Genomic DNA, 17,957 nt, shown 5'->3' with positions numbered 1-17,957 from the left:
GCGCGCAGAAGAGGAATCAAAGCGGTTCCATCCCCAGTTACTCCCGAGACATTTTAATTAGCACTCGTTCTGACTTTGAGGCTTTGCTTATGCACAGTGCAATGCCTGACCTTTACAAGGAGCAGCGATGGGAAAGGAAAACGCACTGTAGCAGCAGAGAAGTCAGCAGAGCTCCAAATACAACGGGCGTTTAGAGGCTTTTAATAAATGACAGTGAGGAATTTAACACCATCGGCGCTATTTCTGATCAGGGGAAGAAAAAGAGGAGGGGAGGGGGAGGAGACGAGGCGGCAGCCAAGGGTACATCCTTGGTGGCAGCGCTGAAAATAACCATGTTACACTCAGGCGCCATTACCGCACAGAGTGACGGTGGGGGGCACACCGCAAAGAGGGGAGTGAGCCACTAATTCTGCCGCCCACTGACCTTTCCTGGAGTTTCAGCCAATTGAGATCACCAGCAACAGGACTTGGATGGTCTCCAGTGGATGCCAAAAGATTGAGAAGAGGTGATAAGAGCACAGGAAGAGGGAGGGCCGACTGATGGGCGTCCTTAGCCAAGTCACTCCCTGCTCTGTGCCTCACGTGGGCTTCAGGATACTCCCCAACCGCCCGGAGGCCCCACTGAGAGAGGGCTTTGCAGTCCTTCTCCCGAAGGAGCTAGGAGGTCAGTATCAGATTAAGACTCTGGAGGCAGATGGTGCCATTTGTGAGACCCACTTCCTAGCACAGGCTCTGGGACAGGAAGGAGGAGAACCAGATTTTCCGCCCTGTTCCAGCCCACTCCTCCCCCTAGGTGATGCTCATCTTCTCTGCCATTTGAGGTGGCAGGTGGGGATTCGCTAGCCCTGAGGGAGACACACTAAGCAGATCACTCCTACTCCCAGCGGGAAGGCTGAGCACAGCACCAATCCAGCCTCAGACACTGGCCAGAGCTAAGGAGCCTTCACCAATATCAGGGTCAAAAATCCCAGGGATGGGCCACAGCCAACGGCCATCCCAGTACATGGAAATATATTGGGTACTCCCATGGCATTCAGGAAGGATCTGTCCCCCTCTCCTAATCTGGGAATGAAGCCAACTCAGAGCTTCCATGTTGGAGGATTGGGAAGCTCTCAGGACGTCTGGGGAAGATGGAGCAGCATGCTCCAGGGAGGGGGTCAGACACTTTCTGGCCAGCGGCACGCTCCTCCCAGAAATGCAGACAGTAGCACGAGCGCTGACAGGAATCCCTACAGGCATATGTAGAAGACCATTTCACAGGGAGAGCTGAGGTGGGTGATCAGGGCGGGTGGGAAGTAGCGTTTTGGTTTTAACTCCCTGCAAGCCATTACTACGCAGAAGGAGATAAGATCCGAGTCTAAGGCTGCCCCACTGGGCCGTCGGCACCTAGGTTTGCACAGCACTAATCCTTCCATTCAGGCGGATTGTTCTGCAAGCTGGTGCCAGGGGATGAAGAATGTGACTTAGACGAAACCTTCAGCATGGTTCTCCATGGAGATGCACCCCGCTAAGGGGACCCCTCACAGACCAACCCTACATGCCTCTGGGGCGACCGCTCCCAGCTTCACCCATCCAGACCACAGCTGGGGCAGGAACACCCTCACAATTAGCACGTCACCTGCAGAGGAGCACTGTGCAATTTGGCTGGTGCAAACCATGGGTTCCGTTCCACAGGCTGAACCTGCCTCAGAAGAAGGTCACACACGGCAAGTTGGGGCTTTTGTTTTCTTTAATTGATCAAAGCGATATATCGGCATCAATCTGTCTCACGCCATCTGTACAAACGGGCGGGGGAGGGAGGGGAAGTCGGGCCCAGCCCCAGTCCATGGCTTCTGCACATCGACAACAGAATCCCTGCAACACACACAAGTGGAAAGGTTTGAAAGGGATCCAGGCTAAGGGAACAATGAGGAACACAGTGCCTTTCCTCTGGGGGCTTGGAAGTTGTTCATGGCCAACAGCCATTTTGTGGCCTATGTGAAACAAGGCATTGAGAACCACGAGCACCCTTGACAGCCCCAGGGGAGTGGACAAGGAGCAAACCGGCCATACAGACCAAGCTCTCCTCTCATCCATGAAGATGACCAGGGGCTAACAGCTGGGCAACCTGTCCTCTTATACCTGCTCAGGTGGTCTCTGGGGCTTCCCGTGCAGCACCTTTCAAACCCAGCAGGCACTCAGCCAAGCGCCAAGGCTCAGCATGCCATATGCTGGCAGGATCGTGCACTGAGCTCAGGGGGCACTGGGCAGAACCACAGAGACAGGAGAAATTCGCTCTCACTGAGGAGATCAGCGTCAAAATGGGGGTGGAGGCATGTGTAGCTATTTAGCTTAGGATGGCACAGCCTGCCATACCCCCCACCTGTAAGTCAGACTCCCACTACCAGCCCATCCCCAAATTTGCCCTGCCGTGTCCGAGGCTATATCTAGAAGCCTTCAGACCCCACAGCGAAGTCTGTAAATAGCAGTGAAATCAGAGTGCCACTATGAATGCAAAGACTCCAGCTTGGGTCAGGAACCGATTGTGTCCAGGCATTAGCTACCTTCCAGTCATTCGCTAACCAGGCACCCCTCCTGCCCTGCAGCCATGATCAGAGACTGACCTGGCCCATGCTGCCATCTAATGGCAGAGGTCTGCTATGGCAGGGGCATACCCCCAACTGCTTTCGTGTCTGCATCTGGTTGTTCACCAAGGGCCAGGGCTGCAAGAGGGTTCCCTCCTCCATCAGGGCAGTCAGGGAAGCTTGGCTGTTGATACACCAATCTCCCACTGGGCTGAGTAGCCCTGCGCCGTGCCGCCTCAGCCCTTCTAGATGGGGCTTCAAAGAGGACTGAGTTAACAACAAAGATCGGAGCTCCCCACCAGGCCACGTTACAGATGAAGTGAGCTGTAGCTCACGAAAGTTTATCCTCAAATAAATTTGTTAGTCTCTAAGGTGCCACAAGTCCTCCTGTTCTTGTTACAGAAGACGCTTACCCTAATTACTCCAGGGCTTTTACAAGGGCCTCACTGGCTTCTACGTTAATCTGGGCTTCTACTTTAGCCGTTTCGTCAGGTGCTGCAGCCAGCTGGGATAAGGCCTTATCCAGATTCGACTTAGCAGTCTGTAAACACACAAGCAAGGGGAAGAGTGGTCACCGGGAGATTAGGAGCAGGAAGTACGTCAGATCACAGCTGCCTCTGGCACTGCTGGGGATTCTGGGGCTGGAACAGCTACTCCCTGAAGTGCATCACTGAGCTGAGCGGGTGGCTGTTATTATGGGGACTGGACGTAATGAGCTGGGCCCCACACCAGTACTGGGTGCCCAGGGTGGGTGCTCAGGGACATCCTTATACCACACACTGCTCATTCAAGTCAAGCCCCTTTTCAAGCACACAGGACCTACGAGGACAAATTTGTCTCAGCAGAGGCCATGGAGACAGACCAAGTGACCTTCTCAGTCAGGGGCACTGTCTGGGGTGTCCCTGGGCTGTGGTTAGACAGGACCTGCTGCCCCAAGTCAGCCAGCCAGGCCCCTTTCCCCAGAGCAGCTGTCACTTTAAGAGAGTCAGCAGCGCTGCAGTAACAAACCGCTCTTAAAGGGCAAGGGCGTATTCAGCAACGCCACACCAGGCAACTGCTGAGCCAGCAGCATTAAAACCCTCCTGGGAGGGCACCGAGGCGGCTTGTCCTTGGCTTCAGGAGCAAACCCCAGCAGCCCAATGTTGCAGCCTTTGCAGCGCAGGCTAGCCCTGCGCACCGGCACTCATCCACACACAGTGTGTGTAGAGAGGCCTGTTCCGTGGGTCTGAGGCCAGCCTGGGCATCGTGCAGCCTACTACAGGGCCCCAGGTTTAAAAGATGGGCCCCCCAAGACTTTGAAGCAGGTGGGGCATTGCGAAAGATCGCTGAACACTCCAGGACAAAGGGAGGCAGCTTGCAGGGAGGGGTTAACTCAGCTTCTGTCCCTTGTATCCTTTAAAGGAAGGTTTAATTCTATGATCCTGGGCAGTGGGTGGAGAGCTCAGGGTGAGGAAACAGACCTTGATCTGGGAAAGCCTTCCTCAGCCACAAGAAGCTCCTGAGACAGGCAGAAGCTCCTGAGACAGGCAGCCCACGCAGGAGGAATGGGGAGCGAATCTCCCATAGGAGACCTCAGCATGTAGTTGGATTCTTTGCCCTGCTAGCAAGCGGGGCCCAGCCCAGCCTGTTCCCCGCCACCCAGGGTGGGCAGGCGACTGCAGGGTACTCACAGTGAGATCCAGCATGTCCAAAGCGGCCACCTCTTCTGCCAGCAGCTGCACAGAGGAGTCTGCATTGACTGTGATGGAACCACTGCTCACTGCAAACACAACAGCAGGGGGACGGAGTCAGTGGCTGTACTGGGTGGCCCCCAGGTACAGGGCAGGGCTGTGAGCTAAGCCTGGTTTGTGGGGCCAGGTCACAGGACCACGGTGGCAGGAAGGAGTCTGAATGGCTGGCACCCCCGTCTGTATCTAGTGGAGCTTACACATTCTTAGCCCGCCCCCACACCAGGTCTGTTGTCAACTATCACTGCCCCAGGCATCAGGCGCTCTAGTCACCAGGACAGACTACCCAGACCTGCCAGGGGACTGGCGCACGTTCCAATGGTGGATCTTCACTTGCCACTCACCCAGGTCATTTCTTCGCTTGTTCTAGGACTCTTACAGCATCCTCCAGCTGAACACCTCAATGCACTTCGCAGAGGGCTCACAAACCTGCCAGAGTCCCTCCCCTGCCCCAGGAAGGAGGGATTATTTTACTGACAGGAGGGCTGAGGCAGAGAGATGAAGTGGCTTACCCAGACTCACACAGTACTAGAGCCATAAATAGGATGCAGGAGTCCAGATTCCCAAGAATCCATCTGTTGGACAACAGCCCCCTCCCAGACCCACAGACAGGACCTAGGGGGAGTCCAGGCTCCCATGATCAATGGTGAAGCAAAGATTCTCTCCCACAGTAACCCCAAAGGGGAGTCCTTCCCAGACAACAATTCCTCCCTGAGGCCTCCTTTCACACTTTCAGGACCCCACCCAGTTTCACACACCAAAGTACTTGGTCACTGTGCCATCCTCGGCAAAGACCGTCACAACTCCAGGTTTCAGGACCTGCAGGGTGGGAACGTGAGCCGCCAAGATGCCAAAGTTGCCGCTCAGTGTGGGAACGTCCACCTGCTTCACGGTGGCTCCGTTGTACAACACCTGAGAGAGGGGAAGGGTGGTTGGGAGCAGTTCTCTACCCCGACAGCAGGAGGCAGTACCAGGCAGACATCAAGCGTCCCTCATCCCATCCTGCAGCTCACTGGCTGAGCAAGGGCCAGAAGGGACCCAGGGAGTCTGCTCTCACAGCATGGGCACGACCTGCTGAGTTAACAGTATCCCTGCCCTGCCCTCCCAGGCTGAAGGGTCGAGCGGGTTCAGCGTAAGCGTACAGCCAGAACGCTTCAGAAGGGTGGGACTCGGGAGGTGGGGAGGGAGTGGGCCTGGCAAACACTGACTGGGAAAGCGCTCCAAGCGCAGGGGGGCGGCGTGAGGAGTCATGGAGTCGGGAGTGGGCGAGAGAGACAAAGGGAGCGGTTTGGAGAAGCTTGGGAAGAGCGTAGGGAGGCCTTAAAGTGAACCTTGACCGAGGAGGCTGATAGGAGAGAGATAGCGAGGCAGACTCCTCGCAAGTCCTGCCTTGCAATGTTAATGCTCTGTTCCAGCCCTGGGCATCCCCCGCCCCCCCAAGGCACTCTGCCAGTGTAACCTCAGACTGGAATTGCAGCACCCCCTGCTGGCCCAACCCTTGGGCACCCACCCCACTCCCCCCATGCACCTCAATCCTAACCTGCAGCACCCCTTGCTATCCCAGCTCCGGAACATCCCCCCCACAGCTCTGCCAGTGCACCTCAATCCCAACCCACAGCACCTCAGTTAGCCCAGTCCTGAGGCCCCATGCTAACCCTGGGCACCTCCGTGGCAGGAGACGCAAGCCATGCCAACCCACACACAAGAGCCACCAGTACCATTAGGAATCAGACAGACCAAACATCTCACTTGTGAGCCAACCCTGACTACACAGGTACGGGGAACACAACAGCCACAGCAGCTCCTAAAAGGCAGGACTGGAGCGTCAGGAATGCTGAATGTAAGGGGTGTGGCAAACTGGATAAGTGTGGGCGCAGAGCTGGCATAGCAGGGGGTGCTGCAGGATCGAGAATGTACTTCGGCTGTAAGATCCTCAGGGCGGAGCTCGCCTTTTCGCTGTGTGTGCAGGGCCCAGCATATCGGGGCCCTGATCTACGACTGGGGACTCCAGTGCTACTGCGGCACAAACGCACAACAGAGCTGGGGAGCTTCAGAACTGGGTGCTGAAGGGTCAGGTTAAGGTGCACTGGCTGAGCTGCATGGGGGCCCCAGGACCAGGCTAGCAGGCTGGGGGTTCAGGACCAGGACCGAAGAACACTAGCAAAGCAGCCTGGAAGATTAGGTTATAATCTGATAATCCAGTGTATTGTGCCTGAACTACTGTCTCCATCTCTTAAAATAATAAGATTTCTATATCCCTTTCACCCCCAATGGTTGCTCCATTAGGGCCTGACCCCGGCCTTCCCCCCTGCTTGCACTGGGCAGCCAGGGCAGATCGTTTGCCCAGCATCTGCTCAAGCACTTCTCTCCATTTGGCAGAGAGCTCGTGCTGGGTTTAAACAGGCCGTGGACAACATTTCTCTACCAGGTGGACACTCTTTGCAGGGTCTGTTATCGCTATGGAACAATCCACAGAGGTTAGATGCACAAATGGCATTTCATGGCTCCCATCAGAGCCTCGGGATCCGCACCCACTTCCTTCCCCAAGCGCTGCCACAGCCCCTTCCTCTCGCAGGGCCCTGCATATGCTCTGAAGGTCACTACACCCAGGCTCCTGATTGTGTGTGTATCTGGGTGTGTGTCTGTGTGTGACAGAATTCCACACCTGGGGACTCTTCCTTGCCATCCCCACATGGCACAGCCGCCGCTTGCTCTAGCATGGGGCTGCATGTTCCGGCACAGGTCTAACTGGGCCGTACCAGCACCCTGCAGAGAACAGCCCTGTGCCAGCCACAAGGCAGGCTCCCAGGTGAAGCTCACAGAGGAGACAGGAAAACAAACAGCCCAGCCTCGAAGGAGAAGAGGCCTGGCTGGTTGGGGACCAACACGACCAGTTCTAACACTGCAGACCGCTGGGAGCCGGGGGCAAGGCCTGGCCTCTCCGCTACTTAGGGAGCCCCCAGGCCAGGAAGTGCAGAGAGATGTGATGGGGGGGTTCAATTCCCCCCTTCACTCCCCGGGATCGCCCTACACACACACACTCAGTGCCCCACCCCTCGTACCCCCCAGGCCCCGGCCTAGGACCCCCCCCCACCCCCTCGTACCCCCAGGCCCCGGCCTAGGACCCCCCCACACACAACCCCTCGTACCCCCAGGTCCCAGCCTAGGACCCCCACACACACACCCCCTCGTACCCCCAGGCCCCGGCCTAGGACCCCCCCCACACACACCCCCTCGTACCCCCAGGCCCCGGCCTAGGACCCCCCCCACACACACACCCTCGTACCCCCAGGCCCCGGCCTAGGACCCCCCCACACACACCCCCTCGTACCCCCAGGCCCCGGCCTAGGACCCCCCCCACACACACCCCCTCGTACCCCCAAGCCCCGGCCTAGGACCCCCCCCACACCCCCTCGTACCCCAGGCCCCGGCCTAGGACCCCCCACACACACACACCCTCGTACCCCCAGGCCCCGGCCTAGGACCCCCCCACACACACACACCCCCTCGTACCCCCCAGGTCCCGGCCTAGGACCCCCCCACACACACACCCCCTCGTACCCCCAGGTCCCGGCCTAGGACCCCCCCCCCACACACACACCCCCTCGTATCCCCAGGTCCCGGCCTAGGACCCCCCCACACACACCCCTCGTACCCCCAGGTCCCGGCCTAGGACCCCCCCCAGGACCGGCCTAGGACCCCCACAGACACCCCCCGTACCCCCTAGGTCCCGGCCTAGAACCCCCCCCACACACCCCAGGCCCGGCCTAGGACCCCCCCACGCCCCCCCTCGTACCCCCCGGCCCGGCCGAGGGCCCCGGCACCTGCGTGGGCGAGGCGAAGGTGAAGGACATCTGGGCCGGGCCGGCGGCCGCCTCGGCGTAGGAGCGGGCCGGGGCGCGGCGGCCGGGCAGGCGCAGCGCGCGGGGCCCGAGGGCCAGGAGGCGGCGAGCGGGCAGCATGGCGGAGCCGGGGCGGGCGCGGGGCGGGCAGGCCACCAAGGGCAACGGGGCCAGCGCGGGGCACCCTGGGAGAGGGACGGACTGCCACGCCCACAATGCACCGCGCGAGGGGCCGCGAGCGCTGGTGGGAGTCGCCGCCCTGATCGCGCTGGAGACCACAAATCCCATAAGGCACCAGGGCAAGGTGTGGGGGGGGGGGGCCTCGCTTCTGCCGCGAGGGCTCATGGGAATGGTAGTCCTGATAGCGCCCCAAACTACAAATCCCATGATGCACTAGGGCCAGGGGGCTTTGCCGCCGCGAGGCCTCGTGGGAATTGAAGTACTCATCAAAATAATACTGAGGCTATGAATCCCACAATGCACTGGGGCAGGCCTCCGCTGCCTCTAGGACTCCTGGGAGTTGTAGTTTTTTCCTCCTGTGCCCCGCTATTTACTTCCCACCTATTTGTTTATTGTAGGGTCGGGTTTTCCTCCTACCTCCCCACAAAACCACTCCATAGTATTTATGACCAGGGCTCTTTGTCCCAGCATCCATTTCCACCTGGCGGGTAGTGGCATGCACAGGGCCCGTTGATGCAGAGCAGAGACCATTTTATTAATAAACGTAGGGTAGTGGAGTTACGTATAAAGAAATGATGTGATTTACAGCTGTGTAACGGGACTCAGCCAGCTTGCCCTGGCCCTGCCAACGCTCTTGGGAGGGAGAGTCCCTGTGCCACTGTTTTGCATTAATTTTTAGGCAGTGTTAATAGTAATAATGTAATTAATTAATAAATATAGTTAGCTCATGTCCAGTGCTTTTCATCTTTAGCTCTCAAAGCCCTTTACAGAGGAAGTTGGTATGACTATCCCCATGTTATGGATGGGGAAACCAAGGCACCGTGAGAGAATCACCTGACCAAAGAAAAGTATTTCCCTCTGGCGAGGAAAGCTTTTTCATTTTCTTTCCCCTGCAGCCTGTGTGTGTGTCTGGGGTATTGAAATCTCACGGTTTCTGTCTCTTACATCTCAACAGCCTTGAAACGCAGTCCCCAAAACCCGAAATGTGCAACAGGAAAAAAAAATCAGTTTAGTTTAAACTCCACCAATTCCTTCGCTGTTGGTCCGATAGCCTCTGGAGCCACCATGCCACTAACAGTGCTTGAGACTCAGCAGCTACCATCTACCTGTTCAGAAATGGACACACGGAGGGACTGTGTACTGTGCATATTACCAGCTCTTAGCATGGAGGCCTGAGAAATAGCAGTCTTTATGCCCAATTCTGAATCATGATAGAATGAATGGAGGGGAATGGGAAGAGGGCCTCACAAGGATAGTGTCTGTGTGAGAGTGTGTGTGTGAGTGTTACCTGGCAGTGTATACATAACAACCCTATGGCACCAGAAGAGGGCACTCCATGCATGGAGATAGGATCCATTCAATCTTCTTTTCCAGTGCCGGGCATTTCATACACCACAAGGAGGAAACATCAACAGGAAAAGCTCCATCTTTAAAAGGAAACCCAGTTTGTCCATGCATGACTGATTGGTGGAAGTGTTTGCAGGTGTCTCTAGGTATGAAGGAATCATAGAATATCAGAGTTGGAAGAGACCTCAGGAGGTCATCTAGTCCAACCCCCTGCTCAAACCAGGACCAACCCCAACTAAATCATCCCAGCCAGGGCTTTGTCAAGCCGGGCCTTAAAAACCTCTAAGGATGGAGATTCTACCACCTTCCCAGGGAACCCATTCCAGTGTTTCACCACCCTCCTAGTGAAATAGTTTTTCCTAATATCCAACCTAGACCTCCCCCACTGGCAACTTGAGACCATGGCTCCTTGTTCTGTCATCTAGTACCACTGGGAACAGCCTAGATCTATCCTCTTTGGAACCCCCTTTCAGGTTGTTGAAGGCTGCTATCAAATCCCCCCTCATTCTTCTCTTCTGCAGTCTAAACAATCCCAGTTCCCTCAGCCTCTCCTCATAAGTCATTTGCCCCAGCCCCCTAATCATTTTTGTTGCCCTCCGCTGGACTCTCCCCAGTTTGTCCACATCCTTTCTGTAGTGTGGGGCCCAAAACTGGATGCATTACTCCAGATGTAGCCTCACCAGTGCCAAATAGAGGGGAATAATCACTTCCCTCGATCTGCTGGCAATGCTCCTACTAATACAGCCCAATATGCTGTTAGTCTTCTTGGCAACACGGGCACACTGCTGACTCATATCCAGCTTCTCGTCCACTGTAACCCCTAGGTCCTTTTCTGCAGAACTGCTGCTTAGCCAGTCGGTCCCCAGCCTTCAGCAGTGCATTGGATTCTTCTGTCCTAAGTGCAGGACTCTGCACTTGCTGTTGTCGAACCTCATCAGATTTCTTTTGGCCCAATCCTCCAATTTGTCTAGGTCACTCTGGACCCTATCCCTACCCTCCAGTGTATCTACCTCTCCCCCAGCTTCATGTCATCCACAAACTTGCTGAGGGTGCAATCCATCCCATAATCCAGATCATTAATGAAGACGTTAAACAAAATTGGCTCCAGGACAGACCATGGGGCACTCCACTTGATACCGGCTGTCAACTAGACATGGAGCCGTTGATCACTACCCATTGAGCCCGACAATCTAGCCAGCTTTCTGTCCACCTTATAGTCCATTCATCCAATCCGTACTTTTTTAACTTGCTGGCAAGAATACTGTGGGAGACCATATCAAAAGCTTTGCCAAAATCAAGGTATATCACGTCCACCACTTTCCCTATATCCACAGAGCCAGTTATCTCCTCACAGAAGGCAATCAGGTTGGTCAGTCATGACTTGCCCTTGGTGAATCTATGTTGACTGTTCCTGATCACTTTCCTCTCCTCCAAGCGCTTCAAAATGGTTTCCTTGAGGACCTGCTCCATGATTTTTCCAGGGACTGAGGTGAGGCTGACCAGTCTGTAGTTCCCCAGATTCTCCTTCTTCCGTTTTCTAAAGATGGGCCCTATATTTGCCTTTTTCCAATCGCCACGAGTTTTCAAAGATAATGGCCAATGGCTCTACAGTCACATCAGCCAACTCCCTCAGCACCCTCGGATGCATTAGATCCGGCCCCATGGACTTGTGCATTTCCAGCTTTTCTAAATAATCCTTAACCTGTTCTTTTACCACTGAGGGCACTCACCTCCTCCCTGCACTGTGCTGCCCCCAGGGCAGCAGTCTGGGAGCTGATCTTGTCTGTGAAGACTGAGGCAAAAAAGAATTGAATACTTCAGCTTTTTCCACATACTCTGTCACTAGGTTGCCTCCCCCATTCAGTAAGGTTCCCACACTTTCCCTGCCCTTCTTCATGTTGCTAACATACCTGTAGAAACCCTTCTGGTTACCCTTCACATCCCTTGCTAGCTGCAGGGACAGGCAGATGGATCAGATTAGATGGGATGAGTCCCCAGGACAGTCCCATCCATTGCGTCAGATTTGTATGAGTACAAATTAGATTTGAGAATGTAATATGAATTTCAGATACATGGCATAGCCTCAGAGTTGGCCCCCCCCATGCGCCCTCCCGCACCCCCATCCTTGACCCCAGAAAACCCCATCCACTCCTTCATCAATTATCACTCGCTCCCAAGTCAAGACCCAGCTCCCTCCAGCTCCTTAGCCGCCTCCCTCTGCACCTGTCAGTGCATGGGTTTCTATCGGTATTTGTCAGATACAAAGAAAATAGATCCAGGGCTTCCAGTCAGAGAGAGAGAGGAGAGAGAGAGCACTACAGATCCATCAAGGGAGTTTAGCTGACACCATGGTAATAAACCAAAGCCCCAGTGGCTTGCGGTGGCCTGATTCACAGTTTTCTTCCCCTGCTGTTGCATTCTGTGGACCTGAGTCTCTGTTACTCTGATCCTGCACTTGGGGTGCTCTGTTGCATTCTGAGGCCATGCCCAGCCCCCAGTGGAAGTTAGAGCAGCCTGAGGGTTTTATTTACAGAAAATAGCTGTAATGCAGTGCGCTCTGGCCACACACCCTACACACACCCCATGCCAGGGGCTGGGAGAGGGACAGTGAAAAACCTTTGTGGCCATTCTACACTGGCTGTAGAGGCCCCTGCCTAAGAGGGCTAGTTCTGGACACTCTATGCTGTAAAGGTGCCTTAGAGTAATGGTAACTCAGGCCCTGGATGTTTAAAGGTAATCACCAAACTCCAGATTCAGAGAAACCTGCATGGACCCCAGCCTACTACACCCTGACTCTTCCACGAGGACAGAGCCAGTCCCTAACACCCCTAGGAATCGGGGCAGTCCAAACCCAGATCCCAATCTTTGGTGAGACTCCATTGGAGTCATTGGGGTGGCACCAGGTTGGACACAGGAGGATCAAGAGGGACAAACAGAACCAACAGGATTAAAGGTTGCAGGGGGTTAAGTGTTGAGAGCATACTGGGGGTGGGGGGAACTGGGGCATCAGACAGGACTCAGCCAAACATGCAGTGAGACCTCAGGGTGTCTGAACAGGGCTGGCCTGTCAGAGCCCGATCCTGCAAAGTGCTGAGCGCCTTCGACTCCCAGTAACTGAGGGGAGTTCTCGGCACTGAGCCCCTTGCAGGACTGACCCATGTGCCAGGCAGAGGATTCCTAACCCAGTTACAATCCAGAGGAACAAACCACCTGATTAATGCTCTCCTACTTTTAACTGAGTGTATGGGGGGTGGGGCTGCTAGAAACCAGCTCCCATCCCTGGCCCTAGAACCCCTGGGGTTGTCTCTAGAACCAGCTGGGTGCTACACTGGGGACACCCAGCTGGTGTCTGCCTCTGCCCTGTCCAGCCACCACTGCCTCCAGCAGGCAAGAGCCCAGATCTGTCTCCTAGACCCATTGCAGGGTATTCCTAGAGGTGCCCCTCACCAGGGTATCTGGCCTCTAGGTCTGTGGTAGCCGGGGCCTCTTTGCAGGGACGAGAAGATGGAACTGAGAGAAGGGAAAGGCAAGAAGATGCCCTGGGGTCTGCTGGGAGAGGGTCTCTGCCCCCTTTCTGCCAGCTCTGCCCCACCCCTCGAGTCCTGGCTGCTTCTCCCCAGGGCACCAGGCTAGAGGGAAGGGGCGGCTCTAAAAGCAGAGGCTAAATCCATTGAAGTCAATGAGAGTTTTGCCAGAGATGGCACTCGGGGGCGGGTGGGATGCCGGGGGCCAAGCGGGCTCACCAGAGGGCCTGGGGAAGGGGGTGGCTCAGCCCAAGGAGGGGTTTATACTCCCCCCCAGCTGTGCTTTGTCTCCCGCCTGGGCCCCCTGCTGAAGCCAGCCTCTGGTAGCCTCTTCACATTCTCCTCAGCACCAGCTCCTCCACCAAAGGCATCTGGAGGTGTCGGCATCACTGTGTGGGCACTGCACCTCAGCGGGAGCCAGGGGGGAGCAGAAGCGAGGCTGCCAGGGCTGCCCACCCCCTCCCATTAATCCTCTCCTTCCAGCGAGCCCCTCCCCCTGCCATTAACCCCCTGCCTCCCCCCATTAACCCCCTCTTCTCCCCTCGCCCCTTGGCTCCCCCACTAAACCTCCTTCCCTCTCTCCCCCTGCTCTCCTTCCTCTCCTCCCCCAAAGCCCCACCCCTCTTTCCCTCTTCAGCCCCACTTGGGGGCACAAACACACAGCCTGCTCCACCAGGCTCCTGGTTTGTTATCAAGGGGCTGGTGGGGGGGGGTTGATTATCTGTCTCCCCATAACGCTCACATGCCCTCTGCACAGGGGGCTGGGAGCCCTGTCCCGGGGAAGGGGGCACGGCTCAGCTGAACGGCTCCAATGGCTGAGTTATAGGCTTCCTCCAGCTTGCTTCTAACCTGCTGCTTTCATTCAGGAGCATGTTGCCACCTAGAGGTCAAGCTCACAGAGACGATAAAGGACCTACTACTACTGCCAGGGCAGGGAGCGCTCCTTTCGCTCAAGGAGCTGACGCCTGAGTTCAGAACTGCAGGTCAAGGGCTCCCGTCCCAGCTCCCGTGGGGACAGGGGGGCCCAGTGGGAGCTGGCTTTGTTGTCTGTAGCAGGCCAGCCCAGGGATGACCTGAGCCACTTTAACCAGAGCTGTGCCTCACTTTCCCACTCAGCCCAGCCCTTGTTATCTCTCAGGCCAGGCCCCACACCCTGGCCTGCCGGCTGGGACAAACCGAGGAGCTGGTGGTGCTGCTGTTGCTCTGAGCAGGGCTGATTTATTTGCTGTGGGGTTGCAGGCTGCAGAGCCGGGGGAGGGGGGCGGCACCTGGGCTGTGGCCGGACCATTTTTTGGCTGGGGTAATCCTGCGTGGCACTGTGACCCCATGCGCCAGGTGACAATGTCACTCACTCCCATTTGGAAGGGGCGGGTATAGGGGCTCATGGGGTGGGTGGGTCAGACTGCTGGGGGGCACCTGTGAAAGGAAGAGGATGGTCAGGTGTGGGGGGGACCCAAATCTATGGCTCCCCGCTTTAAAGGGTGCTCCACAGCCCCTGTGCTGGGGGTAGGCGTTCCCCGCTGGGTGCCAGGGCTTGTGGGTAGGTGGGGAAGGGGCTCCCAGGGACTCCCACTCCAGCTGGCTGGCAGCGCATAGTGCTTCCCTGAAGCATGGCTCCTGCAAGCCCCTGGCCCCGTGGGTCTCTTCCTCCCCAGGGCAGGGGCCTCGCTAGCAGCTTCCTGCCCACTGTCTCACACTCCCTCCGGGGCAGGGATGGCAGCCTTGCCGCATGCAGGGGAACAGAGCTGCAGCCAGTGGCTCTGGGCTGCACCAGGCTCCCTGGGGAAGGGAGGTGATGCAATCCAAGTGATTGGATTTAGCCACAGGGCTTCCAGTTGGCAAAGGGAAGGAAGCCTGGGTGGATTCTGGAGCCCTGCCCACTCTCCAGGCTGTTCAGTTATTCATAGGAGGAAATGTGACCTTGGGGCACGGCACCCTGGGAGTCATTCTCTTCCACCTGGGCTCCGCTCAGTTCAGCCTGCAATCACCATGTTCTGACTGCCCAGGATTGCCAGCGGGGCTAGAATTGCAGGCTGTTGGACCTGAAAGCCCAGGCCTCCAGACCTTGAGCTAAGGTAAGTGATTTGGAGTCAGCTGAGCCCCTGTCTACGCTGGGTGTTTTGTGCACTGAAGCAGCTGCACCCAGTGCCAACTCCCAGCATAGACAGGCTTGCACAGATGTGAGATGGGGCTGCACAGGTGTGAGATAGGGCTTGAACCAACACAGTGGGCCTATGTGAGGGGCGTAGTAGGATAGCCACAGCGACGTAGTCACACCAGAGCCAGTTCCCCTAGTCTAGACAAGCCCTGGGGTTTTCCAGCAGCCAACACACCTCCCCTGGGGATGGAATCAAATGTCCCTATGCTGGAGCTTAACCCCTGGGACAGGGCAAAGGGAAAAGCAGCCAGTTCATGTTACACAATTCCAGGCTGGGATATGTTGCCGGAGCGGTGCCTAGGTTTGTGCCAATGTCATTCGCTCTCCTTGATGCCCCCGGCAACCCCAGGATCTGCGTCCCATGGGAGGGTTGGCTCAGCACCTCCTGGAGCCAGACATCTACAGCCCATGCCATTATATTCCTAGCACCCACACAGACGGATTAAATAAAACCCTACTATCCTCTTGCTGGAAGGTTGTGATGTAACACAACTTTATTTCTTAGAATCCAGAATGATAGCACACAAGAACCTAAAAACAGAGAGAGAGAAAGAAGGCTGCTCCCAAAAACAACAAGGCACAACCCACCCCCACCTTACGCTAGGCTGGATGTCTACAGACTGACTGCCGCTAGCTGAGACCCAGATCTCACACTTCCCTACAGAGCCCCTCGCTGGCCAGCAGGACCAGGAAACCCCCTGACACTTAAAGTGATAGCTTAAAATTTTAACAGTTTCTATACTTCCCATTCCCAGATCTCTCTGTTCCCTTTGTGATCTCAGGCCTGTCTACACCTAAAACTTAGGTCAATGTAGTGATGTTGCTCAGGAGTGTGAAAATTCACACCTGTAAGAACCATCGTTAAGCCAACCTAAGCCCTGGTATGGACCCCTCCTGGGGTGACTGAAGAATTCCTCCATCAACCTAAGGACTGCCTCTGGGGGGAGTGGATTTACTACAGCTCTTGAAAAGCCACACCCATCTCAGTAGTGAGTGTTTCTACTACAATGCTCCAGTGCTCCTCAATTCCTGCAGCCCCAAAAACCCAATAAATTGGTTAGTCTCTAAGGTGCCACAAGTCCTCCTTTTCTTTTTACTTCATGTCTGTATCCATGGTTATTAATGATCCCTGTAAGGGTTTGCCCTGCTGTCCTCTCCCTGCACAAGCTGTGTACTTGTTGGCTGCTGCACACCTCCCTAGAGACAGCCGCATTTCCCTGGTGCTGGAGATCCTTGTAGATTAGAAAGCACTTTGGGATTCTTCTGGGTGACAGGTGCTTACAGAATACTGTCGCCCTCCTGAGAGGGTCCCCCACAGGCTCTGGTGCTTGCTCAGGGGATCCCTGCAGGTTATAGACATCTAACCAGTGGGATATGGTCTGGGCAAAGAAGTTTGCAATCAAGGGGAAACAGTTTCCAAACTGCCTTGCCCCCGTTGCGTTTTCACGCCTAGAAAACCACCCCTACCCTACCCCACTAGCTAGTGCAGCAGCCACCCCAGCACTGCTGTTGCCTTTTATTTATCGGGTACCTGCAATCTTCCGCACCATAGCTCAAGCCTCCACCATTTGAGTTAAAGGCCAAACTCCAGAAGCCAGCAGCAGTAGGAGGCTGTTATCCTCTGTGTAGCCCACCACATCCACTCGGGGCGGCACCTCTAGAGGTGGCTGGGACGTGTAGAGAGGCTGACGAGCCCGCTACTGCCTTGGCCCACAGAGATGGTGTTTTTAGGACAGGCTCATGCACTCAGATCCAGAAGGCCCATGTTCCATCCTTGCTACTAATGTAACAAGTGGTGGCCCATACGGGCATAAAGCCACGAACTTTGGGCACCCAGCCACTAGGGACGTGACACATGCTGCCAGCGAGTCACACCATCCATCCCGTCATCACGCGTCCCCTCACAAGGGTGATTCTATTTTTGCAAGCGGCCACCAAAAGTCCTCCTTCCCCCAGGGCTCTCTTGCGGCTGAGGAGATAAAAGCATTGACGGCTGCTGACTTCCAGGAAGAGCCCTGGTAGCTGGCAACCCCAGCCCAGCATCAGCAACTTGTCACTCCTTATTTTGTAACAGAGGAACCAGAGAGTCAGCAAAGATTCCAGTGAAACTCTGGTGGCCTTCGGCCCCAGCCTAGCCAGCGCTGAAAGAAAACTCAAAGCACATCTCCCCTAAAGGGTTAAGTCGCGCTGGGAACACGGAGCCTGATTCTCAGTTACCCTGCCCCACACTCAGCACAGGGGTGAGGGAGTGACTTGAAGCCACCTGTGCACTCTCTATATTCAGGGGCCGTGCAAAGCCCCACCTGGCTTGTGGTGTAAATCAGAGCTGATTCAGGGCTGCTCTAGCTTATGCTTGGCTTCCCATGGCTCCCTGGGATGCAGAAAACTATCCCAGTGCAAAGCGCTCTGGCCACATGCCCTACACCAGGGGCTGGGCGCAGGCCCAGAGCACAGCCTTTGCACCAGCTTGGGGTGCCCCCATGGGCAGAATGGGCCTCAGAGGACCTTTCCACCCGCAAGGCCTCTTGATGCTGACAGAATGGCATGCAGCCCAGAACAGGCCCCACCGGGGCTGAGGGTTCCTACGTCTACACTGCAAAAAAACCCCAGATGCA

At 56.1% G+C, this 17,957-nt stretch overlaps 1 protein-coding gene and 1 long non-coding RNA gene across 2 annotated transcripts in view; both read right to left on the bottom strand.

The window, feature by feature from the left end:
- Positions 1 to 1,711: 1,711 nt before the first annotated feature.
- On the bottom strand, positions 1,712 to 8,253 carry ATP5F1D (ATP synthase F1 subunit delta). Its single transcript, XM_048831060.1, has 5 exons — positions 8,116 to 8,253; positions 5,050 to 5,203; positions 4,235 to 4,323; positions 2,978 to 3,105; positions 1,712 to 1,854 (listed from the first exon to the last, which is right to left on the bottom strand). Exons 1-4 carry the CDS (start codon positions 8,251 to 8,253, stop codon positions 2,983 to 2,985), a joined length of 504 nt encoding a protein of 167 aa, XP_048687017.1. The 3' UTR covers positions 1,712 to 1,854; positions 2,978 to 2,982.
- Positions 8,254 to 15,816: 7,563 nt separating this feature from the next.
- The window catches only part of LOC142070121 (uncharacterized), a 12,522-nt gene continuing 10,381 nt past the window's right edge, over positions 15,817 to 17,957 (bottom strand). Inside the window, exon 3 of the long non-coding RNA XR_012666089.1 lies at positions 15,817 to 17,311. This is a non-coding gene — a long non-coding RNA (uncharacterized LOC142070121). The remainder of the gene's footprint in view (positions 17,312 to 17,957) is intronic.

Source organism: Caretta caretta, chromosome 25 (assembly GCF_965140235.1).
Source record: "Caretta caretta isolate rCarCar2 chromosome 25, rCarCar1.hap1, whole genome shotgun sequence".
NCBI classification, from domain to species: Eukaryota; Metazoa; Chordata; order Testudines; family Cheloniidae; genus Caretta; species Caretta caretta.
The sequence above is the reverse complement of the archived record's forward strand: the minus strand, read 5'-3'. Positions and strand labels throughout refer to the sequence as shown.

What these genes read in the sequence shown, in the direction of transcription:
- ATP5F1D (XM_048831060.1), bottom strand. Translation starts at nt 8,253, where the DNA reads ATGCTGCCCGCTCGCCGCCTCCTGGCCCTCGGGCCCCGCGCGCTGCGC. An exon ending in CCTTCGCCTCGCCCACGCAG is followed by an intron (nt 5,204 to 8,115) that starts GTGCCGGGGCCC and finishes CCCCTCTCTCAG; the next exon opens with GTGTTGTACAACGGAGCCAC. An exon ending in CACAGTGACCAAGTACTTTG is followed by an intron (nt 4,324 to 5,049) that starts GTGTGTGAAACT and finishes TTGTGTTTGCAG; the next exon opens with TGAGCAGTGGTTCCATCACA.